At 30.3% G+C, this 26,104-nt stretch overlaps 1 protein-coding gene across 5 annotated transcripts in view; it reads right to left on the bottom strand.

The window, feature by feature from the left end:
• Window positions 1-3,751: 3,751 nt before the first annotated feature.
• The window catches only part of LOC119607366 (uncharacterized protein DDB_G0283357-like), an 83,521-nt gene continuing 61,168 nt past the window's right edge, over window positions 3,752-26,104 (bottom strand). For 4 of the 5 annotated variants that reach the window (XM_037961235.1, XM_037961236.1, XM_037961237.1 and 1 more), the window contains 6 exons: window positions 13,118-14,712; window positions 10,739-10,914; window positions 10,341-10,460; window positions 9,488-10,265; window positions 8,180-9,408; window positions 3,752-7,857 (listed from right to left, as the gene is read on the bottom strand). In XM_037961235.1, coding sequence (XP_037817163.1) covers window positions 4,876-7,857; window positions 8,180-9,408; window positions 9,488-10,265; window positions 10,341-10,460; window positions 10,739-10,912 — 5,283 coding nt within the window. In that variant the 5' untranslated portion in view covers window positions 10,913-10,914; window positions 13,118-14,712 and the 3' untranslated portion in view covers window positions 3,752-4,875. The remainder of the gene's footprint in view (window positions 7,858-8,179; window positions 9,409-9,487; window positions 10,266-10,340; window positions 10,461-10,738; window positions 10,915-13,117; window positions 14,713-26,104) is intronic. The other variant, XM_037961238.1, reaches the window with a different exon arrangement.

The raw sequence follows: 26,104 nt of genomic DNA, 5'->3' as shown, positions 1-26,104 counted from the left end.
TTGGAATTAACTGTTTAGCCTGAGCTATTTCATTTCTTATAAACATTTCTTTTTTTTTCAAGGATTCTGCTTTTCTGAAAGTTAATATCCAACTTGCAAAGGCAAAAGTTATTTGTGCAAGTGAGTAAAAGTAGCCAAAGAAGTAATTTAATAACACACAATAGCAAATTAGTAAATTTTATGGGGATTTTCTTTAAATTAGTAATTGTTAGAACATTTAAAAGATTTGTAGTTGTGATTTTAAATTCCAATTGTTTACAAGTTTTACAATAATTTTTAGTTTAGGTTTTCTTACTTATCTGTTCTTTAAAGTTGCATTGTATTTGAAGTAATTTATTTGGAACAAAATATCAACTGCCAAAACTTTGAAAACAAAAAGAAAAAAAAACTTAAACAAAACATCTCACAGCAAATTTACAAAATCCTCGACAAGATAACTAACTGCTTCTTACTACAGAGTCTTCTATGAGCAAAGGTTCAGAAGGTGAAGACAACAACATCTTTTTAATAAAATTTACTTTATATAACTTGCTTGCAAATGTGTTTTTAATCTTTTATTTGGTCTTTTTAAACAATAATCTTTACATTTATTGTTGAATACAGAATTTTTTATTGCAAATGTTATTCTTATGTTTAGATTTTAATAATTTTGTCACTTTCTTTTCTCTAATTTTATAAAATTATTATAATTTGCCAATATCCAAAAACAAAACTTAACGAAATTGTTTTCAAAATTTGTAAAAGTTTTTAAAGTTTAAGTCTAATTTACATTAGCATAACAATTTTCAATACTTTTTTATGTAAAATATTAGATTTTGAAAAATTTTTGAGGATTTTTTTTTTTATAAAAAATTTTGAAATTATTTTGATAATGTGTTGAGTTCAGGCAGGAATCCCGATTTCTTAAACTTTCTGATATACAGAAAAATTTTTAACATTTTCGAAAAGTTTTTAAACTATTTTTTTAAAATGAATTTATAGATTTACAGCTGTTTCTTAAACTTAAACAATAAGATTTAATTTTGAAAAATTTTTAAAATTTTTAGAAAAGATTTTTCATTTACCAAATAAAACCAAACTTGAGAGTCGTCCACAGAGTATAACCAAACATACACATACAAACAATTCACTTCGATTTGAAAACTTTTTCAATTAAAGTTTAGTTTTTTTTTAAATATTTATTCGACTAAAGTCTGAACAATAGTCTGAACTATAGTCTATACTATAGTCTTGATTATAGTCTATACTATAATCTTGACTATAGTCTATATAATAGTCTATACTATAGTCTTGACTATAGTCTATACTATAGTCTTGACTATAGGCTATATTATAGTCTTGACTATAGGCTATATTATAGTCTTGACTATAGTCTATACTATAGTCTTGACTATAGTCTATACTATAGTCTTGACTATAGGCTATATTATAGTCTTGACTATAGTCTATACTATAGTCTTGACTATAGTCTTGACTATAGTCTATACTATAGTCTTGACTATAGTCTTGACTATAGTCTATACTATAGTCTTGACTATAGTCTTGACTATAGTCTATACTATAGTCTTGACTATAGTCTATACTATAGTCTATACTATAGTCTTGACTATAGTCTATACTATAGTCTTGACTATAGTCTATACTATAATCTTGACTATAGTCTATACTATAGTCTTGACTATAGTCTATACTATAGTCTTGACTATAGTCTATACTATAGTCTTGACTATAGTCTATACTATAGTCTTGACTATAGTCTATACTATAGTCTTGACTATAGTCTATACTATAGTCTTGACTATAGTCTATACTATAGTCTTGACTATAGTCTATACTATAGTCTTGACTATAGTCTATACTATAGTCTTGACTATAGTCTATACTATAGTCTTGAATATAGTCTATACTATAGTATTGACTATAGTCTATACTATAGTATTGACTATAGTCTATACTATAGTATTGACTATAGTCTATACTATAGAATTGACTATAGTCTATACTATAGTCTTGACTATAGTCTATACTATAGTCTTGACTATAGTCTATACTATAGTCTATACTATAGTCTTGACTATAGTCCATACTATAGTCTTTACTATAGTCTATAGTATAGTCTTGACTATAGTCTATACTATAGTCTTGACTATAGTCTATACTATAGTCTTGACTATAGTCTATACTATAGTCTTGACTATAGTCTATACTATAGTCTTGACTATAGTCTATACTATAGTCTGAACTATAGTCTATACTATAGTCTTGATTATAGTCTTGACTATAGTCCATACTATAGTCTGAACTATAGTCTATACTATAGTCTTGATTATAGTCTATACTATAGTCTTGACTATAGGCTATATTATAGTCTTGACTATAGTCTATACTATAGTCTTGACTATAGTCTATACTATAGTCTTGACTATAGTCTATACTATAGTCTTGACTATAGTCTTGACTATAGTCTTGACTATAGTCTATACTATAGTCTTGACTATAGTCTATACTATAGTCTTGACTATAGTCTATACTATAATCTTGACTATAGTCTATACTATAGTCTTGACTATAGTCTATACTATAGTCTTGACTATAGTCTATACTATAGTCTTGACTATAGTCTTGACTATAGTCTATACTATAGTCTTGACTATAGTCTATACTATAGTCTTGACTATAGTCTATACTATAATCTTGACTATAGTCTATACTATAGTCTTGACTATAGTCTATACTATAGTCTTGACTATAGTCTATACTATAGTCTTGACTATAGTCTATACTATAGTCTTGAATATAGTCTATACTATAGTATTGACTATAGTCTATACTATAGTATTGACTATAGTCTATACTATAGTATTGACTATAGTCTTGACTATAGTCTATACTATAGTCTTGACTATAGTCTATACTATAGTCTTGACTATAGTCTTGACTATAGTCCATACTATAGTCTTTACTATAGTCTATAGTATAGTCTTGACTGTAGTCCATACTATAGTCTTTACTATAGTCTATAGTATAGTCTTGACTATAGTCTATACTATAGTCTTGACTATAGTCTATACTATAGTCAAGACTATAGTCATGACTATGGTATTGACTAAAGTCTATACTATAGTCTTGACTCTAGTCTTTACTATAGTCTGTACTATTGTCTTAACAGTACTATAGTATTGACTATAGTCTGTACTATAGTTTTAATTATAGTCGCTACTATAGTCTGGACAATAGTCTGTACTATAGTCTAGACCGTAGTCTATACTATAGTCTGTACATTCTTGTATAGTTTAAACTGTATCGATTATAGTCTGTACTACAGCCTGAACTATAGCCCAACTATTGCTTCGAGACCATATCGATTGTAGTCTAGACTACATTGTCTTGTATAGACTATAGTCTTGACTATATTCTCAACTATAAATTAGACTGAAACTTTGACAAAAATCTCGACTATTATCTTGAATACAGGTTATAGTCCAGACTATATACACACTTCATCATATAAATGACTACAATCTAAAACATTTGCAAACTTCAGTGAAGAGTTCTTTTTTTCTTTCTAAAAACTCTGCATACTTTATGTTGGCCACACTCTGTAAGACAAACACTATTGAATGACAAATTTTGTTTAAATTAAAATGGAAAAATTTTCAGTTCTCCTTTTTTTTAGAAAACCTAAAGAAAACGAAAAAAACTAAAATATAAAAAAACTTAAACAAAAAGAAAATAAGTAATTTAAATATAGTTTTTTTTTGTTGGTTTTGTTGTTCTAATTTAATCCTTTATTATGCTGTTTTTATAGAAGGATAATTTATTAATTTATATATATATTTTTTTTTGTAGCATTTTGTGTTTTTTTTATGTGTTTAATATTTTTAAGTAATAATCTTTACTTTACACTTCTTTTTTTTACAAAGTTTAAATTGCTGGTGATTTAGTTTTCTTTACTATTGAATGAAAATATATATATGAACAGGTTTGTTTGTTTTTTTTGTAAATTTTTTTGAAGTTTTTTTTATTTTAACTCGTTTAAACAAATATATATTTTTTTGTTTTGTTTTATAATATATATAATTTTTTTTGTATTTTTTTAACATTTTTGTTGAAATAAATTTTAAATGTTATTCTTTTTTTTTAAAGGTTTTGCTAAAGGTGTAGATTTTCAAAATATAAAAAAATTATACAAAAAAAATGTAAACAAATTTTGAAAATTTGATTTGTTTTAAGTTTAAATTTAACAAAGAAATAGCAAAAAAAAGAAGAACGGAAAAATAATAATAATAATAAGAAAAAACAAATTAAAGTTTAAATTTTAAAGTTAAAGAAATTGTAGTTTTAAGTTATATAGATAAATTATTTTATAACAATATTTAAGGGTAAAAAAAGGAAATAATAGAAACAAAAACAAAAGCACTAAAAGTTAAAAGAAACTAGTTTTTAAATTAAGTTAAATTTGTTTGCTAAAACTTTTTTTTTTTGTGTAAATTGAGGAGTTGTGTACATAAATAACAAGGCTTTTTTGAGGGGTAAAGTTTTCAAGGGAGAGGTTTTCAAACTATTTGTAAACAATATTAGTTTCAGTTTTTAATTTTAACTCTTCAAATTTTAAGTTTAAGGGAAAATATTATTAAGAATTATTTCCATTTTTTTTGGGAGTTTTTATAAGTTTTGAATAGAAATTGTTTGTTTTTGAAATATTCTCACCATATTATTTTCATCATTTGTTATAAAAAGGTTTGTTTTCTTAAGGGGAACGAACCTTTTTAAATTTTTAATATTTTTTTTTTTTTTTTGTATTTTTTTTAAATTTTTCATTTTTCATTTGTGTTGTTAATCATGAGTGTAAAGTGTTTGTATTGTATTATGGTTTCAACGTGTTAGAGGTCGTGTCATCATGGTCACATGTTTCAAAATGGAGGCATTTTTATCGATAAGACAAGAAAAAGTATTACCAAATATATTCTCTTCTAGCATAACATCTTCTTCGTGTTGTTGGTCGTAGTTATGGGCCGGTATTATATCATTGGCATTGGTGGCGGCGGCCAAAAGCATCATAGCTGCTGCTGCAGAATCCAAAGAGGATTGTGTGCCATTAGTGGCTGTGGTCCAATATTTACAGGTGATTATGGTTTGTTTGGTAGGCTGTTCTTCCAAATTCGTAATGCTGTTATAGGGAGTAACTTCTTGCAGCTGTTGCTGCTGCTGTTCCTTAGCGGCTTTGAGTGTTTCGTTTAGTTTTTGTTTATAAGCATTCAAATCGGTTATGTTATCATTATTGTTGTTGTTATTATGTATATTATTGTTATTATTATTATGGCTGCTATAGTGCAATTGCTGTTGTTGTTGTTGCTGCTGATAGAAATTTTGTGAAGCTGAATGTCTTCTTTTGCGATTGGCGGCTAATTTCAATTTGGCCGCTGAATTATTTAAAAAATTTTGCATTCTTTTGTAACTATTACCCGGCAAAGTAGAGGGTGGCGTTAGTGCGTTTATATTCTGTAAGTTTTTTAGATTTTTCTCTTCTACCAACTTTTGTGTACCCTTTAAGGTTTCTCTATCTTCATCTTCTTCAGCTACTGCTGCTGCTTCCTCGTCTTCATCGTTATCGTCTTCATTTTGTGGCAAATTTTCCTTAATAATATTATTTGCCATTTCATTTTGTTTATTTTTATTAAACATTTCCTCCTCTAGTTGTATATTAGAGGGTATATTAGTAGTAGTTTGTTGCCATATTTTAGCCAAATTATCATGTTCCCAATTTAAAGTTTCCATATATTGTGTATCCTCACTTAAAGAGCCACCCACTTGTTTTAACAATTTCATGGGTTTCATAAAGTTTGTTGTTGTTGTTGTTGCTATTTCATTACCCTCCTTTTCCCTAGTGCCCTCAAAGTTGTTCTTTAATGGTTTATGTTGCCATATATTATTATCTTCCTCTTTGTCATTAAATTGCCAAAGATTTTTTGTGTTTGTTTCCTCTACTGCGGCTGTTAAGTTCCAATTATTAACCATTTCCGTTTGCTTAAGCATGTCTTTATATTCATCAGTTTCTTGTGTTAATTTTCCATTATTATCTGGCTTTAATAAATCCTCTATTAATTGATTAACTTTTTGCAACATGGAAACTTGCATTGGATCTGTTACCACATTTTCTTTTATATCACAATTCCAGGGATTTTTCATAGCATCCATAGACATTTCTTTGTTATTGGTATTATTAAACATTTTATCTTCCATTTCTCCAGCTACAGTGTCAGTTAAAATATCTGTAGTTTCGCCTATATATAAATCTTGCATATAACGTAAATCACTCATTATTTCATCAGCTTCTAATTGTAGTTCATCTCTTAGTAAGCGATTAGCAGGCAAAGATTTGCCATATTCACAGCTATTGCAAACAGCACACATGCCCCACAAAGTATGCAGGGAATTGCTGTCCAAAGAGTTTTCTTCACTTCTTTCCATTTCCACATTAGAGGGAAATTTCCTTTTAATATCTAGCTGCTGCTGTTGTTGCACTAGTAGTTGTTGTTGCTCTTGGGGCAAACAACGTCTTTGGTGGCATTGTTTTTCTACCTCATTCATAGACCAATTTTGAGCCAATTGTGGCTGTTGCTGTTGCACTCTGGCAGCACAAAAATCTACTTCATCACAAATGGCATTGTCTGACATCCATATGGTATTGTTTTCCATACTATTACCGCTACTAACAGTTGCTATATTATGCATATTATGACCCGGGGTCCAATTGAAATGGCCGGCATTTAAATGATTTTCGGCGGCTGCTTTGGCGGCAGCTGCCACAGCTTTAGTAACAGCGGCCATAATGGCTTCATTGTTAGCCTGGCGACTCAAAGAAAATGTATTATTAAACATATTAGTAACCTCCACCTGGGGTGTAGGGAAAGCTGTGGGCAATTCCACCATTTTGGCGGCCGCCAATTGAAAATCTTGTTCCTCCGTCTGGCAGGCTATTTCCCCAGAACGTTTTACCCGAAATTTAATAACAAAGTTATCATTTTTATTCTCCTCATTAGATTTTCTGCCATATTTCAATAGATTAGTATTGGAAGTAGCCACTTCTTCATCTGCCATATAGATATCATTACGTGTGTATTCTAAATATTCTTCGGAATCATAACGCAATAAACCACTGCTGGTGCGTTCAAATTCTACCGTGTCCAGAGCATTGCTTATATCGAAAGTATGACCATCAACAAAATTCTCTATAGGATGGAAATGTGTACGCTCAGAATTCAAAAGATTCTCTTCCTCACCACTTCTAAAGAAATCCTTGGGCAAACGTGTAGCATTCGAACTTTGCAAAGGTTTCGTTTGCGGCTGTACTAGGCCGCATTGTTTAATGCGACTATAGGCCACAAAACCACTAGTGTTAGCACAATGATTGGGTAGTGTAACCGCTGGTCCCATAACCATATCGGCGGCTTCCTCGCCATGCTCTTGATTGACAATGCTATCGCATACATCATTGCCATACATTTCAGTGAGCGACATGGGATTGGAGGCACACCAGGACTTTAAATCTGGTTGTGCATTATGTCCATAAGCGGGAGCTTCCCACGTAGCACCAGTAATGTTGGCAGCCGAGCTGTAGCTGGCTAAATTATTATTATCCGACCTTAGAGAGTCCATTTCTTGGGCTTGTGTGAGTAGACAATTGTAGGGAGGACCAGCATTGATGCCCTCCGACCATTTTAGACTTTGGTAAGGAGGAAATTGTAGATTAGCACCTAAATTTTGATTATTCAATGTTAAAGAAACAGAAGAGGAGTCTTTAGATTTGTTAAAATCACTAATACCACCATCAGTATCGGTCTGTAAAGAGGACATCTGTAAGAAGAGAAATAAAAAGGTTAAGTTAATATAACATGAGATTTAGATAGATAGATAGATAGATAGATAGATAGATAGATAGATAGATAGATAGATAGATAGATAGATAGATAGATATATAGATAGATAGATAGATAGATAGATAGATAGATAGATAGATAGATAGATAGATAGATAGATCGATAGATAGATAGATAGATAGATAGCTAGATAGATAGATAGATAGATAGATAGCTAGATAGATAGATAGATAGATAGATAGATAGATAGATAGATAGATAGATAGATAGATAGATATATAACTACATAGAAAACTCACCTTTTCACCATTTGCAGCATTACCCACATCCAGCTGACTCAATTTCTTATTCGAATGCCACACCTTATAAAGAAAACTTTCATCGGTATCGCCGGCCGCTGAATTAGTACCAATAGCATCTACACAATCACCAGATGTAGACCAGATGGAATTTTGCAAGAAAACATTAATCGATGGCGTGTGAGCACCCAAAGAAGCACCAGCTTCAGTTGTACGTAGAACACCGCCGCGAACACCACCCACAGACTTATCAAAATCATCCAGATTACTGGGCATGGAGAAATAATCGCTTGAATTAGCAATATCGGCGCCAGCGCCAGAACTAGCGCTACTATCATCTAAACGTGTATTGTTCGTAATCATGGATGATGTTGAAGCCGTCGAAGATAATTTATTATTCAATTGATGATCATAGTTTTGTTGCTGGTAATTGGACCAGAAATTCCATAAATCCTTCTTGAAGGGAGCCACCAAAGCATTGAGTGATGTAGTGGCATAGAAAGCAGAAGATATGCCGCCTCCTAAGGGATTGTTAGCTTTAAGGGAATTGTCTACAGTTGGCTGGCTGCTGAGGTTGGGAGTAGGTTCAGCATTTTTCCATAAGGCCTCTACACTGCTATTGAATTTAGCCTTAAATTGTTGAAAATCTAAAGGATCCACCGAATCGTTGGACTCCTCCAAACAAGTTTCTATATCTAGATTAGATTTTTGCCCCTGGCCTTCACGTTGATACAAACGTTTGGGATTGGGATTCAAACTATCCATGGCTAGTTCAGAAACAGAAGCCAAGGTATTATCATCATAGTCCTCATCAACATAATCTACACCTTCTTCGGTGTATTGTTGTTGGCACTCATCATCTTGATCATACTCATCATCATCACAACAGAAGGATAAATCAATGTAGGGTTTCATCATTAGAGGTTTCTCCTCCTTGGCGGGTATTTCATTTAGAATTTTACGCACATTATGCTCTTCATGATCCATGCTATCGGAATTACTGCGATTACGTTTGTTAGCGCCACCACCAACACCAGCGTTTTGACGACTCAAAAACTCTTTTATCAAATCGGGACCCATTTCCCAGCAACCTTTAAAATCGGTATCCCAAGCCGGTGAAGAATTACGATGATGTGTGTAGTGATGATATTTATTACCACCAATAGAATTGGGATTGGTACCAACGGATAATTTGCGTATGTTTTGTATAGTTTTACCTTTGCACAGAGCTACAAGGTGGTGTATTAAAGATTTTAAGAATTATTTTATGGGCAATTAAAGGATTTTTAAAAGAAGTCTCAAACTTACCTTGATTACGACGACGTTTAGATTTCTTTTTAACACTTGCTGCTGCTGCTACTGCTCCTTGATGTTGTTGTTGTTGTACGTCGCTACTATCTACGGCTGTTCCAACAGTTGCACTCACTTTTTGTTCTGCTTTTAATTTCTTTTCCACACTTTTATCCGCTGATACACTACGATTATTATTATTATTGTTTGCACCAAAATTTGAAGACGATATTATAGAACTAGCACTACTTGAAGTTAAAGATGCTGAAGTATTATTATTATTATTGTTATTTATATTATTAGAATTGCTATCAACTACTATAGAACGTCCTACAACGGGCCAAGTTAAAGATTTTGCATTACGACGCCAGATGCGAAAAGAATCTTCCATTTCCTTGGACAGGGCCGGAAAGGCTCGAAAATAACGTTTTTTCGGATCGTTATCTAAATCATTTAATGAATCCGCTGTTGTTGTAGCAACCACATGTTGATGATGACGTTTACTATCTGAGTTTACAGTTGAATTGTGAGAATTATTATAAATTTGTGTTAAATGTTGTTGAGTATGAGCTTGTTGCTGATGACGTGTATGATGATTATTGCTGCTGCTGCTACTGCTGGCTTGTTGTTGCACTTGTGTTGTTGATGTTTGAGTTTGTTGTTGTTGTATTAGAGAATCGGTATTGAGATGAGTCTCAATTAGAAAACGTTCTTCATCACTTAGATTTTGTGTTTGTTTTTCAATATCCTTTAATTTTTCACACAATTCATCAACTAGTTGTTCAATGGTAGCAGTCTTTATAGGAAAAAATATGTTTTTTATTAAATTTCTATTATAAAAAAATTGAAAAATTATATTCGAAATCCCTACCTCCTGTTCATTAGATACAATTTCTCTTAAACACTGTACAGCATTTAGTTTTTTTAAGGTCTCAGTATCCGAAGGTAAATGAAAACGTTTGTGACCTCCCTTGCGTTGGGCGAAAAATGCCTAAATTGTTTTGAAATGTTAAAGAAACTATTAATAACGGTTTTTAAGGATAATTGTTAAATTGAAACAAAGCGGAAAGTTTTAAATAACATTTGTTTACAGAGCAAAAAAAAAATCAAATTAGCAGATGCCGGCCATATAGAAATATGCCGGCGATATAGAAAATATAATAAAATTTAGATTTTTGCAATTGTTTTGTTTTTTTCAGCTAATTTGATTTTCTTTCTCTTTATACTAAAATTTTCTTTTAATTATGGAACTATTTCTTATTGATTTACTTCCAAGTTGCTGAATTCAATTGGATCGTTTACTTGAACTGACGATTGTAAGAGAGATAGTAGAAGTCTTGTATAGATCTGTGGTGATTCAACGCCTAATTGCTCCAAACGTGATACTAACCAATCAGAGATGGCGTTCACGGCTCGAGGCGATACTAGTTGAGGATACTTCATACCTTTATTTGTTTGTTTGTGGTGATTTTTTAAAATTTTAAATGGAAAAAAATATAACAAAATATTGATATAGTTGTTTGTATTTTATAATTTTCAACAGATAATTTTGTACAAGTTTATGGGAAAAAAGGTGCCAAAAAGTAGAGAAACAACGTTAAGAAAAGTTGGGAATTAGTTATGAAAAAGTTATTTGGAGGCCGAAATGTTTGTGAAAGTTAGCTTTGAAACAAAATTAACTTTAATTCTACTTTCTATCGTTTAAAAGCTTTAGAATTCTCATGAAAGCTAAAGCTTTCATAATATTAACTTATATTCTAAAAAGCTCAAGATTTTTTAAAACAAAAAATCGATTGTAAAAAAGTTTTATATTTTCTAAAAGCTTGTGAAAAGCTTTAGAAGTCCTAAAACAAAAAAATATTCATTTAAAAGCTTTAGAATTTCTAAAACCAAATCTATCACTAAAAAGCTTTAGTAATTTTAACACTAAAATTATTTCGAAACTAAAATAAATCCATCAAAAGCTTTAAAGCATTCAATTTTCAAAAAAAAACTCAAAAACTTGGAAAAGGGTATAATTTTCTCGAAAAAGAGTTTTAAACACTTTTGTAAGCCAAAATCTTACAAAACAAAAAAAAAAAAAAGCTCTAGAAAAAAGCTTTTTTTAAAAAAGCTCTAAAAATAATTAAAAACTTTCAACTTTCAAAATTTACTATAAGGGCTTTTTAAGAATTTGTGTGTGTAAAAGCTCAAACACAAACTTTTGAAAATATAAATCAAAAGCTCTCGAAAAAAGTTTTTTTTTTTAATTAAAATCGATTTTAGAACTTAAGTATCTCACTTAAAAGCTCTTTATTTTTTAAAACCAAACTTCATTAGGAAAATAACCCAAGAGCTTTTCTAAAAGCTTTAAATTTATAAAATAACCTAAAAACCCGAAAAAAAGCTTTTTTAAAAGGTCTTGGGAAACCCATAAACTATAGAACTTAGAAAAGAAATCAAAAGCACTCAAAAAACTTTTTTGAAAGCTCTGCATTTCCACAACAAATATAAGAGCTTTTACAAGTAATCAAAATCCTTAAAAACTGTTTTTTTAATTTTTTGTTTTATAAAACAAACTCAATAACTTACAAAAGGAATTTGAAGCTTTCGAAAAAAGCTTTTTTGAAAGCTTTGGATTTCGAAAAGGAATCTAAAGCTTTGAAAATTGTTTATAAATATGAATCTAAAGCTTTTAAAAACGCTTATTTTAAACTCTGGAGTATAAATATGTTATACAAGCTTCAAAGTAAATGTTTTTAAAAGCTTCTGGATTTCTGAAATAAACTTACAAAAGGAATCCAAAGCTCTCGAAAGCTTTTTAAAGCTCTAAATTTTGTAAATATAAAAACAGAACTCTTAAAAAGAATCTAAAGCTCTTCAAAATCTGTTATAAAGATTACAGAGGGAATTTAGTTTTTAAAAGCTTTTGTTTACAAAAGGAATTTAAAGCTCTGGAAAAAAGCTTTTTTTTAAGTTCTGAATTTCCCAAACAATAATCAAAAACTCCTAAAAGTTAACTAAAACATATGTTATAAACATTTCAGAGGGAATTTTGTTATTAAAAGCTTAAAACACAAACTTTTTGGAAATTTTGAAAATTATTTAAAATTTTGAAACCCTTTAAGCTTCAATTAACGTTGTTTCTCAATAGAACAGTTACACAAAAAAAAAAACTCTACTTTTACAAAATAAGTTAACAAAATAGAAAACACAAAATAAAATTTGAAAAACAAACAAAATAGATTAATAATTTTCAAATAAAACTTAAAGTCCTTTGCAATTTTTCAAACTACAATTTAAAAGCCAAATTATTTTCATAGAAAAACTATCTCTTTTCAACTTACAATAGCCAAAAGTAAAATTAAACAACAACAACAATATAAAAACGAACCAAAAAGTGGTAAATTTAAAACTAAAACTTAAAATTAAATGAAAGAAAAAAAAATATGTAACAATTAGAAAACCATTAAAGCTTTAATATTATTGTAATAGAAATAAAAAAGCTTTAAGGAAATTGTTAAAAAAAATTAATTTTTGGTAATTGTAGTTAGTGTTTTGAAATTTTGAAACAACAAATGGCAAATAGGACCTTAAGTGTTGGTGGTAAAGGGTTAAAAATAGGTTGTATTTTCTTTTATAAAGGATAATAAAAAACAATTAACTTACCGTTACTTTGCCAAAAAAAAATTAAAAGCTTAACTTTGTCTTCCTTCCCTTTAACTACAAGAAATTGTGGTTTTAATGAGTTAGTTACTATTATTTCCTTTTGTTTTTGTTTTGATAGCGAGAGAGAAACTTTCGAAAAATGTTGTTGGTTTTGTAATTAAAATAAATTTTAAAGTTGCTAGAAAATTGTTGTATAAACACTCCTACTTTTGATGTCCTTTTGTTGTTGTAAAAGGATATTTTTAAACGTGGTCTGCTTAATAGTTCTACTTTTATATTTCTCTGGGATTTTCGAGTTGTTGTTGTTGTTTTTTGTGTAAAAATGTAACGCTAAATTTTGCTAGAACGTGGGATTTTCTTCTTCTTCTTTTTGTACAAAGTATGTTGTTGTTGTTGTTTTTCTTAACGTTTTATATGTTTTTGCTTATAATGTTATAATGTTGTTCTTGTTGTTGTTATTTGTTTTAGAGTTGTTGTTGTTGTTGTGTGTTTAAGATTTATTCCTCGTATTGAACTGTTTCAGCCAAATGAAGAGCTACAACTGTATCCAAAGCTGCTAAGGCAACACTTGTTACGTTGCGGTACAACTGAACTCCTGGTGCAGCAGTTTTTGGGGCAGCTGGAAAACAAGCGCCGTTGTTGCTGGTAGCTCCTGAGTTTATGTTATAAGATTGCATGTTTAGCAAATCATTTTCCTTAAATACTCTTAGATGTAAAGTCAACATTGTTTTATATCAAAACATACAACAAAGTTTTTCACAAAATCTTCTTTGGTTAAATTCCAAAACAATACTTTTTTTTGTCTTCTCTAGTGGTTTAAGCGTCAAAACCAACGTTTTCAAAACAAATAATAGTTGTAAACAGTAAATGTGTTGTGAGTTTGTTGTTGTTGTTGCAATCCTTTTCTTTTAATAATATGATTTCATTATTTCAATTGTTGTTGCTGCTGCTGTTGTTGTTGTTATTCTTGTGTTCTTGTTGTTGTTTTTTGGTTAAGCAAATTAAAAAATTGTTGTTAACAAAAAAAACAAATGGTAAAAAGAAACAAGTTGTACAAAAGAAAAATAAAATACGAAAAGAAAATTTAAGAAAACATTTAACGTTATGTTTTTGTTGATTTAATATTTGTTATATTAAGCATTGCTTGACGTGTTTTTTAATCCTTTAAAAAAAGTATTTTGTCAGCAATTGTTTGCCTAAGATTTTAGTTAATAAATTTCCTTTTAACGTTAAGTTTTTTTTTTCAAATTTATCAAAAAATAAACAAAACAAAATAACAAAGTGTTTGTTGCAACAAATTTCTCTTCAATTGTTGTTGTTGTTGTTGTATATGTGAGTAGTAGCAAATGTTTATTAATTCGTTTTAGTTGTTGTTTTACTGCTCCTTTTTTTTTAGTTCTTTAAAATATCTTCATATTTGCCCGTTTCTTTGTTTTTTTTGGTTTTGTTGTTAGGAGTTTTTCTTCTTTTTATTTCGTTAGTTGTTGCCTTGCTTCTCTTGTAGTTGTTGTTGTTGCTTACTAATCAGCTTTAGAAAACTGCTGTTTCCAAGGTATAATTCTACTCTTAGTTAGAGTTATAATTCTTTTAGATTTCTGCAAAGATAAATATCAAGAAAATTCACAAATTAAGTAAAATGTTTGTTTTCTTAACTATTAGCAATCAATTTTTTTTAATGTTATTTATGTAAATTTACAAAAAATTATAAACATTTAAAGCTTTTACTATAAAATGGTGTACATGATTAACATTTAACATTTAAATTTGTCAGTAAAATGTTGTTTTAGACATTTGCTCATATAATTTACATAAAAAATGTTAATTTTACTTTTCTTTCGTTATAGTTAATATTGGTTTTAATAAAAATTTATTTAAAAATTTATTTAAAAATTTCATAATTTTAGTAATCTTATCGTAAATTGAAATGTGTGATAAATAAAATTACATATGTGTTTTCAACATCTTATAATAACGTCAAACGAATATTAGTTAATAATTTGTTATTTTTAGTTTAAATGGAAATTATAAAGTTTTTAGAACAATAAAACTTTACAATTCTATTTAGTTTTAGCTTAGTTCTAGTTCAGTTGTAGCTCATTTCCAGTTCAGTTCTAGTTCTGTTCTAGTTCAGTTCTTGTTCAGTTCTTGTTCAGTTCTAATTCAGTTCTAGTTCAGTTCTAGTCCAGTTCTAGTTCAGTTCTAGTTCAGTTCTAGTTCAGTTCTAGTTCAGTTCTAGTTCAGTTCTAGTTCAGTTCTAGTTCAGTTCTAGTTCTGTTCTAGTTCAGTTCTAGTTCAGTTCTAGTTCTGTTCTAGTTCAGTTCTAGTTCTAGTTCTGTTCTAGTTCTGTTCTAGTTCAGTTCTAGTTCAGTTCTAGTCCAGTTCTAGTTCAGTTCTAGTCCAGTTCTAGTTCAATTCTAGTTCAGTTCCAGTTCAGTTCTAGTTCAGTTCTAGTTCAGTTCTAATTCAGTTCTAGTTCTAGTTCAGTTCTAGTTCAGTTTTAGTTCAGTTCTAGTTCAATTCTAGTTCAGTTCCAGTTCAGTTCTAGTTCAATTCTAGTTCAGTTCTAGTTCAGTTCTAGTTCAGTTCTAGTTCAGTTCTAGTTCAGTTCTAGTTCAGTTCTAGTTCAGTTCTAGTTCAGTTCTAGTTCAGTTCTAGTTCAGTTCTAGTTCAGTTCTAGTTCAGTTCTAGTTCAGTTCTAGTTCAGTTCTAGTTCAGTTCAGTTCTAGTTCAGTTCTAGTTCAGTTCTAGTTCAGTTCTAGTTCAGTTCTAGTTCAGTTCTAGTTCAGTTCTAGTTCAGTTCTAGTTCAGTTCTAGTTCAGTTCTAGTTCAGTTCTAGTTCAGTTCTAGTTCAGTTCTATTTCAGTTTTAGTTCAGTTTTAGTTCAGTTCTAGTTCAATTCTAGTTCAGTTCTAGTTCAGTTCTAGTTCAGTTCTAGTTCAGTTCTAGTTCAGTTCTAGTTCAGTTCTAGTTCAGTTCTAGTTCAGTTCTAGTTCAGTTCTAGTTCAGTTCTAGTTCAGTTCTAGTTCAGTTCTAGTTCAGTTCTAGTTCAGTTCTAGTTCAGTTCTAGTTCAGTTCTAGTTCAGTTCTAGTTCAGTTCTAGTTCAGTTCTAGTTCAGTTCTAGTTCAGTTCTAGTTCAGTTCTAGTTCAGTTCTAGTTCAGTTCTAGTTCAGTTCTAGTTCAGTTCTAGTTCAGTTCTAGTTCAGTTCTAGTTCAGTTCTAGTTCAGTTCTAGTTCAGTTCTAGTTCAGTTCTAGTTCAGTTCTAGTTCAGTTCTAGTTCTGTTCTAGTTCAGTTCTAGTTCTAGTTCTAGTTCTAGTTCTAGTTCAGTTCTAGTTCTAGTTCTGTTCTAGTTCTAGTTCTAGTTCAGTTCTAGTTCTAGTTCTAGTTCAGTTCTAGTTCAGTTCTAGTTCAGTTCTAGTTCAGTTCTAGTTCAGTTCTAGTTCAGTTCTAGTTCAGTTCTAGTTCAGTTCAGTTCTAGTTCAGTTCTAGTTCAGTTCTAGTTCAGTTCTAGTTCAGTTCTAGTTCAGTTCTAGTTCTAGTTCTAGTTCAGTTCTAGTTCAGTTCTAGTTCAGTTTAGTTCAGTTCTAGTTCAGTTCTAGTTCAGTTCTAGTTCAGTTCTAGTTCAGTTCTAGTTCAGTTCTAGTTCAGTTCTAGTTCAGTTCTAGTTCAGTTCTAGTTCAGTTCTAGTTCAGTTCTAGTTCAGTTCTAGTTCAGTTCTAGTTCAGTTCTAGTTCAGTTCTAGTTCAGTTCTAGTTCAGTTCTAGTTCAGTTCTAGTTCAGTCCTAGTTCAGTTCTAGTTCAGTTCTAGTTCAGTTCTAGTTCAGTTCTAGTTCAGTTCTAGTTCAGTTCTAGTTCAGTTCTAGTTCAGTTCTAGTTCAGTTCTAGTTCAGTTCTAGTTCAGTTCTAGTTCAGTTCTAGTTCAGTTCTAGTTCAGTTCTAGTTCAGTTCTAGTTCAGTTCTAGTTCAGTTCTAGTTCAGTTCTAGTTCAGTTCTAGTTCAGTTCTAGTTCAGTTCTAGTTCAGTTCTAGTTCAGTTCTAGTTCAGTTCTAGTTCAGTTCTAGTTCAGTTCTAGTTCAGTTCTAGTTCAGTTCTAGTTCAGTTCTAGTTCAGTTCTAGTTCAGTTCTAGTTCAGTTCTAGTTCAGTCCTAGTTCAGTTCTAGTTCAGTTCTAGTTCAGTTCTAGTTCAGTTCTAGTTCAGTTCCTGATTATAGTCTTATAGTAACTCTGGACTATAGTCCAATCTGTAGACTTTTTGGTGTTCTTCGGGGTCCTCCATTTAACATAACCTATGTATGTCTGTCATTATCACCAAGCTTAAATTTAAACCCTTTTTAAAAAAGAAATTCCAATTATCAACCAAAAAAACACATTGATAATACAGAAAAATTTAACAGAAATGTGCAATCTTATCACAAACAAAAAAGTAAAGATTTCAATAAGCTTTTTACACAAAAAAGGGCGTTAACGCAAAAGTGACTAAAAACGGAACAAACATTTATGAATCTAATTAAATTTCCCAAAATACTGAAATGTTTAATTTTAGACATTATCCGTCATCTTTTAAATAAAATTTTGAATTATCATAACAATATATTTACATATGGAGAGTTTTTTTTTTAGAATTATGGAGGTCAATTATTGTAAAATAATAATAATGGGGGTTTTAAAAATAGAGTTATTTATGTAAATAAACAAAAAACTAATATTGTATTGAAATAAATAAATTTATTATACTAAGAAGCTGTTTTGTGCTGTTTGGTCATCATAAAAATTTAATTAAATTTATATTAAAAAAAAAGAGTACAAAGGGAAGTATAACTAACTAGGAGGAGAAGGAAAAACGTTTAAGTAAAAATCCTTGTGTATATAATTTGTATAACAATTATAAAATAAACTAAGTTAAATGTTAATATATTATAAACAACAAGTTTAAAATATTTATTAGTGTTATAGTTTTTATGTTATTTTTGATTTAAAGATTTTTGAAATAATTTTAATAAGATTTGAAATATCGATTATAAAAAAAGGCAATTAAAAAACTAAACACATAATTTTTATTATCAGCTGGAAGAGAACAAGTTGTCAACACTAAATGAAATTATGCAAATAAGTATCAAATTCTCAGCATCCTTCCCCCATCACATCAATTGTTAAATGTCTACAGAAATGATTCATGTTTCTTGTTTTTTTTTTCTAAAATATCTAAAGACCACAGAGAGAGATTACTTTAAAAATAAATAAAATGTTTATTATTTTAAAGCAAAAAAAGTAATAATACATATATACAAACAAATATACACATACATACATTTTCTAGATTAGAAAGAAGGTTTATTATGACAACAAACCCCCATAATAGAAATTGACCACAATATAATACAAGATGATGAGGTGTCAGATTGTGAAGCAGGCGAGTGTGGTAAAATAATTTATAGATTTATAATAAAACAAAAAACACAGGGCAACAACAACAAGATGATGATTAAATAGCAACAGGTATTATCGGTTAAATACAGCAGGATGGGATTTGTAATTAAAATGAATTTAGTCATAAATGGAAATTATTAAGGAGGGTTTTTTTGATAATAAAAAACAGGGGTTTCAAATTTAGCTCCTTTCTAGCTCAGTTCCAGTTCAGTTTAATTCAGTTCTAGTTCAGTTTAGTTGAGTTCTAGTTCAGTTCTTGTTCAGTTCTTAGTTCAGTCTTAGTTCAGTTGTAGTTCAGTTTTAGTTCAGTTCTAGTTCAGTTCTAGTTCAGTTCTAGTTCAGTCTAGTTCAGTTCTAGTTCAGTTCTAGTTCAGTTCTAGTTCAGTTCTAGTTCAGTTCTAGTTCAGTCAGTTCTAGTTCAGTTCTAGTTCAGTTCTAGTTCAGTCTAGTTCAGTTCTAGTTCAGTTCTAGTTCAGTTTAGTTTCAGTTTCTAGTTTCAGTTCTAGTTCTAGTTCTAGTTAAGTTCTAGTTCAGTTCTAGTTCAGTTTCTAGTTCAGTTCTAGTTCAGTTCTCGTTCAGTTCTAGTTCAGTTCTAGTTTCAGTTCTAGTTCAGTTCCTAGTATCAGTTCTCGTTCAGTTCTAGTTCAGTTCTAGTTCAGTTCTAGTTCAGTTCTAGTTCAGTTCTAGTTCAGTTCTAGTTCAGTTCTAGTTCAGTTCTAGTTCAGTTCTAGTTCAGTTCTAGTTCAGTTCTAGTTCAGTTCTAGTTCAGTTCTAGTTCAGTTCTAGTTCAGTTCTAGTTCAGTTCTAGTTCAGTTCTAGTTCAGTTCTAGTTCAGTTCTAGTTCAGTTCTAGTTCAGTTCTAGTTCAGTTCTAGTTCAGTTCTAGTTCAGTTCTAGTTCAGTTCTAGTTCAGTTCTAGTTCAGTTCTAGTTCAGTTCTAGTTCAGTTCTAGTTCAGTTCTAGTTCAGTTCTAGTTCTAGTTCAGTTCTAGTTCAGTTCTAGTTCAGTTCTAGTTCAGTTCTAGTTCAGTTCTAGTTCAGTTCTAGTTCAGTTCTAGTTCAGTTCTAGTTCAGTTCTTGTTCTAGTTCAGTTCAAATTCAGTTCAATTCTGTTCTAGTTCAGTTCAAGTTCAGTTCTAGTTCAGTTCTAGTTCAGTTCTAGTTCAGTTCTAGTTCAGTTCTAGTTAAGTTCTAGTTAAGTTCTAGTTCAGTTCTAGTTCAGTTCTAGTTCAGTTCTAGTTCAGTTCTAGTTAAGTTCTAGTTCAGTTCTAGTTCAGTTCTAGTTCAGTTCTAGTTCAGTTCTAGATCAGTTCTAGTTCAGTTCTAGTTCAGTTCTAGTTCAGTTCTAGTTCAGTTCTAGTCAGTTCTAGTTCAGTTCTAGTTCAGTTCTAGTTCAGTTCTAGTTCAGTTCTAGTTCAGTTCTAGTTCAGTTCTAGTTCAGTTCTAGTTCAGTTCTAGTTCAGTTCTAGTTCAGTTCTAGTTCAGTTCTAGTTCAGTTCTAGTCAGTTCTAGTTCAGTTCTAGTTCAGTTCTAGTTCAGTTCTAGTTCAGTTCTAGTTCAGTTCTAGTTCAGTTCTAGTTCAGTTCTAGTTCAGTTCTAGTTCAGTTCTAGTTCAGTTCTAGTTCATTCTAGTTCAGTTCTAGTTCAGTTCTAGTTCAGTTCTAGTTCAGTTCTAGTTCAGTTCTAGTTCAGTTTCTAGTTCAGTTCTAGTTCAGGTCTAGTTCAGTTCTAGTTCAGTTCTAGTTCAGTTCTAGTTCAGTTCTAGGTTCAGTTCTAGTTCAGTTCTAGTTCAGTTCTAGTTCAGTTCTGTCAGTTCTAGTTCAGATCAGTTTAGTTTCTAGTTCAGTTCTATTCAGTTTTGGTTCAGTTATAGTTCAGTTCTAGTTCAGTTCTACTTCAGATCTAATTCAGGTTCTGTAATTTATAGTTTTGCTATAATCTTGTCCTATATCTAGTCTACAGTGTGGACCATATTCTAGTCTATAATGTGAACTACAGTCTTCTCTATAGCATGTAATTTAGTTTAGTCTATAGTCTAGTATATAGTCTGGACTAGAGTGTAGTCTACAGACTGGACTATAGTGTAGTCTACGTCTGGATTATAGTATAGTCTTTAGTCAGGACTATAGTCTAGTAATCTATAATCTAGCTGAAATTATAGACTGTAGTCTAACCTATTGCTTAATGCCTGTAAATCGGTTTTCTGATTTGTTTTGTTTGCCTTTTGCGATATTTTACTGTTTGTTGCATATTGTTATTTTGGAAAATGTGTTTGGTTTTCTTTTTGTAAGAAGCCATATTTTTACAATTAGGTCACTATTATATAGAAAGACAAACTATTTTTTTCTGCTTCTTCTTATTACATTAATAACAACAATATCTAATATTAATAGCTGTTGTTATTTTTGTTATTAGTTTTGCATAAAAAACATTTGTAGTAACAATGTAACCAATATAGTAGTAGAAGCAGGCAACATGATTAAAAAGAGGAAAAAATTTAGGTCATCTTTGTACTGCTACTACTAAGTACATACACTACTATTTGCAAAGAAAAACAACAACAGCGACAATGACAATAATGACAACAAAAACTATGCAAGAATACTATTTAAGGGTAGAGAGTTTAGTGGGAACGAGCGAAAGAGAGAGTTAGGATAGGGAAATTAATGTTAGAAACTATTGCGTTTGTTTCAAGTAAATTGCATTACATGTAGTTATTGTTTTAAATTAACAATAACAATAAAGAAAATAAAATATGCAATGAAAATAATGGAAAAAAAAAAAAAATCAGCTGCTTAGCTTGGTTAGTTGGTTTTTGTTAAATCTTAACAAAAATTAAACCAAAAAGAAACGGTAAATTGTAAAGAGGAAGAGAATTTGTTAAAAGAAAATAAAAACAAACAGCAGGTGAAGTAAAGAGAGGAAAAGTATTAGAAAAAGAAGAAGAAAAAAAGAAAAGTAAAATTAGTATGTACAATAGTTTATTTTCTCGTATTTTATTATTGTTGCTGTTTTTGTTTTTACAATTTACTAACAGACCATGGTTATAGTAGTAGTTGCAGCACATGTGCAGTTAAATACAATATTGTACTACTATAACAACAACAACAATAAAAACAACATACATAGGTACATACATATCTATATTACAACAAATGTATATTACATTTTAGTAGTTGTTGTTGTTTTTCTTTACATGATATTTATAGTATAATTTGCAATTTCCCAATGTTGTTTTGTGGCATTTGTTGTTTTTTTTTTTTGCCTCTTTCTTTATATTTTACAAAAAAATGTATCTATGAAAAAATCATACATTAAGTATAATTTACAATAAAATATGTATAAAAACAATAAAAAAGATTAAGAGTAGAGGAAAAAAGAAACGGTAGATTTACTCACTCTCATAATAACCGCAAAAAAACAAAAAATACACATATGTAAATACGTGTGTAGTTTTTTTTTTTTTTTTTTTTTTTGCTATTTTTCATTAAGGTAAATGAGTAAATTATTAGTGAAATTTAAAATACTTGTAGTAAATAAAATTAGCAACAAAAACAACAACATTATACATACAAACATGGTTATGATAAATTATTGTTGTTATGCATTAACAATGTCTATCAGACCCGTATTTACGATACCCTACATTCATATTCACTAATTTTCGATTGATGTCTTTACATTATATTATTCAATTCACATCTAGTTCTGTTCTAATTCAGATCTAGTTGAGTTCTAGTTCAGATCTAGTTCAGTTCTAGTTTTCTTCTAGTTTAGTTCTTGTTCAGTACTAGATCAGTTCTATTTCAGTTCTAGTTTAGTTCTAGTTCAGTTCTAGTTCAGTTCTAGTTCAGTTCTAGTTCAGTTCTAATTCAGTTCCAGTTCAGTTCTAGTTCTAGTTCAGTTCTAGATCAGTTCTAGTTTTATTTCAGTTCTAGTTTTAGTTCAGTTCTAGTTCAGTTCTAGTTCAGTTCTAGTTCAGTTCTAGTTCAGTTCTAGTTCAGTTCTAGTTCAGTTCTAGTTCAGTTCTAGTTCAGTTCTAGTTCAGTTCTAGTTCAGTTCTAGTTCAGTTCTAGTTCAGTTCTAGTTCAGTTCTAGATCAGTTCTAGTTCTAGTTCAGTTGTAGTTCAGTTCTAGTTCCTTTCTAGTTCAGTTTTAGTTTAGTTCTAGTTCAGTTCTAGTTCAGTTCTAGTTTAGTTTTAGTTCAGTTCTAGTTCAGTTCCAGTTTAGTTCTAGTTCAGTTCTAGTTCAGTTCTAGTTCAGTTCTAGTTCAGTTCTAGTTCAGTTCTAGTTCAGTTCTAGATCAGTTCTAGTTCAGTTCTAGTTCAGTTCTAGTTCAGTTCTAGTTCAGTTCTAGTTCAGTTCTAGTTCATTTCTAGTTCAGTTCTTGTTCAGTTCTAGTTCAGTTCTAGTTCAGTTCTAGTTCAGTTCTAGTTCAGTTCTAGTTCAGTTCTAGTTCAGTTCTAGTTCAGTTCTAGTTCTGTTCTAGTTCAGTTTTAGTTCAGTTCTAGTTCAGTTCTAGTTCAGTTCTAGTTCAGTTCTAGTTCAGTTCTAGTTCAGTTCTAGTTCAGTTCTAGTTCAGTTCTAGTTCAGTTCTAGTTCAGTTCTAGTTCAGTTCTAGTTCTAGTTCAGTCTAGTTCAGTTCTAGTTCAGTTCTAGTTCAGTTCTAGTTCAGTTCTAGTTCAGTTCTAGTTCAGTTCTAGTTCAGTTCTAGTTCAGTTCTAGTTCAGTTCTAGTTCAGTTTAGTTCAGTTCTAGTTCAGTTCTAGTTCAGTTCTAGTTCAGTTCTAGTTCAGTTCTAGTTCAGTTCTAGTTCAGTTCTAGTTCAGTTCTAGTTCAGTTCTAGTTTCAGTTCTAGTTCAGTTCTAGTTCAGTTCTAGTTCAGTTCTAGTTCAGTTCTAGTTCAGTTCTAGTTCAGTTCTAGTTCAGTTCTAGTTCAGTTCTAGTTCAGTTCTAGTTCAGTTCTAGTTCAGTTCTAGTTCAGTTCTAGTTCAGTTCTAGTTCAGTTCTAGTTCAGTTCTAGTTCAGTTCTAGTTCAGTTCTAGTTCAGTTCTAGTTCAGTTCTAGTTCAGTTCTAGTTCAGTTCTAGTTCAGTTCTAGTTTAGTTCTAGTTCAGTTTTAATGAAGTTCTAGTTTAGTTCTAGTTCTGTTCTAGTTTAGTTCAAGTTTAGTTTAGTTCTAGTTTAGTTATAATTCAGTTCTAGTTCAGTTTTATTAAACACTTTTCAAACAAAATTGTATTCCTTTTTAGTTAAATTTAAACTCAAATTATGCACATGAGCAAACTCTTTAAATTGTTCAATCAATAAATTGATTTCTAATATTTTAATCAGCTTAAAAGCTAACAACCACGACCTTGAACTTGTAAAATAATATAAGAAAACAACCAAAGATCCCTGGAGAACATTAAAATCCCAAGGACAATTCTTCAAATGCAACAACACCTTAACATACATTTTAAGTTAAACTCAATTTCTTATGAATCTATAAAAATTTAACATTTCTATCATTAGCATAAAATTTACCGCAATTTCTCAATTAATTCACTACGAATTGATAACATAATAATATTTGGCAACAAAATAATGATGTCAATTTTGTTTTTATTTAAAATATGTCCCCATAATAATTTTATTTTAGCAAAAAACCTATGTACATAAACCCCATGTATATGACGTTGTCTAAATTAATCAAATAAAATTTTGTTCTTGTTTTCAATACTGGTTTCAGTTAATGTTTAGAAAAAAAGTGAAAAAAAAGAAAGATAGAAAACATTAAAATAAATTGTATGAAAAAGAAAAATACATATAAAATAAACACAGAGCATAGAAACATAGATAAAAATAAAAATTAAAAAACACACGTAATACCAAAAACACACACACACATTTTTCATAATGGACCAATGAATTCTAACCGAATTTTAAAGATAAACATTTGACTTTTTATCTGAAAATTGTACCGGTAATTTTTATTGGATATGTTGTTGAACTTGGAAATTGGAGCAAAATGAAATGTCTTTTATCGTTGTTCAACTTTTTGATATAAAAAATTAAGCAAACTGCAGATCTTCTTTGAAATTACAGATTATAGAAAACTGAGCTGGAAGTGAAGATCAGAAGAAGAAATGAATTGGAACTAAAATAAAATTAAACTAAAATTAAACTAGAACTGAACCAGAACTGCTCAAAAACTTAACCAGAATTGAAGAATTGAATCAGATCTGGACTGATATCGAACCTACAAGAACTGGACCGGAGCTGATGTAGAGCTGGATTAGAATTGATATAGAACTGAACTAGAAATGAACAAGAAATATAACTGAACGAAATTTGAAACAAAATCTGAACTAGAATTGAACAAGAACTAGAACTGAAGAAAAACTGATCTAAAACTCAACTAGAAATCAACTAGAACTAAACTGGAACTGAAATAGAACTGAACTTGAACTGAATTAGAACTGAACTAGAACAGAACCAGAGCTGAACTAGAGCTGAACTAGAACTGAACTAGAACTGAAATAGAACTGAACTAGAGCTGAACTAGAACTGAACTAGAACTGAAATAGAACTGAACTATAACTGAACTAGAATTAAACCAGAACTGAACTAGAACTGAACTAGAACTGAACTAGAACTGAACTAGAACTGAACTAGAACTGAACTAGAACTGAACTAGAACTGAACTAGAACTGAACTAGAACTGAACTAAAACTTAACTAGAACTGAACTAGAACTGAACTAGAACTGAACTAGAACTGAACTACAACTGAACTACAACTGAACTAGAACTGAACTAGAACTGAACTAGAACTGAACTAGAACTGAACTAGAACTGAACTAGAACTGAACTAGAACTGAACTAGAACTGAACTAGAACTGAACTAGAACTGAACTAGAGCTGAACTAGAACTGAACTAGAACTGAACTAGAACTGAACTAGAACTGAACTAGAACTGAACAAGAACTGAACTAGAACTGAACTAGAACTGAACTAGAACTGAACTAGAACTGAACTAGAACTGAACTAGAACTGAACTAGAATTGAAGTAGAACTGAACTAGAACTGAACTAAAACTGAACTAGAACTGAACTAGAACTGAACTAGAAATGAACTTAACTAGAACTGAACTAGAACTGAACTAGGACTGAACTAGAACTGAATTAGAACTGAACTAGAACTAAACTAGAACTGAACTAGAACTGAACTAGAACTGAATTAGAACTGAACTAGAACTGAACTAGAACTGAACTAGGACTGAACTAGAACTGAACAAGAACTGAACTAGAACTAAACAAGAACTGAACTAGAACTGAACTAGGACTGAACTAGAACTGAACAAGAACTGAACTAGAACTAAACAAGAACTGAACAAGAACTGAACTAGAACTGAATTAGAACTGAACTAGAACTGAACTAGAACTGAATTAGAACTGAACTAGAACTGAACTAGAACTAAACTAGAACTGAACTTGAACTGGAAAAGAACTGAAATAGAACTGAACTAGAACTAAAATAGAACTGAACTAGAACTAAAATAGAACTGAAGTAGAACTGGAGTAC

This window comes from Lucilia sericata, unplaced genomic scaffold (genome assembly GCF_015586225.1).
Source record: "Lucilia sericata isolate MDLA Ls3-8-SP2 unplaced genomic scaffold, ASM1558622v1 Contig000690F_arrow, whole genome shotgun sequence".
In the NCBI taxonomy this organism is placed as follows: Eukaryota; Metazoa; Arthropoda; class Insecta; order Diptera; family Calliphoridae; genus Lucilia; species Lucilia sericata.
The sequence above is the reverse complement of the archived record's forward strand: the minus strand, read 5'-3'. Positions and strand labels throughout refer to the sequence as shown.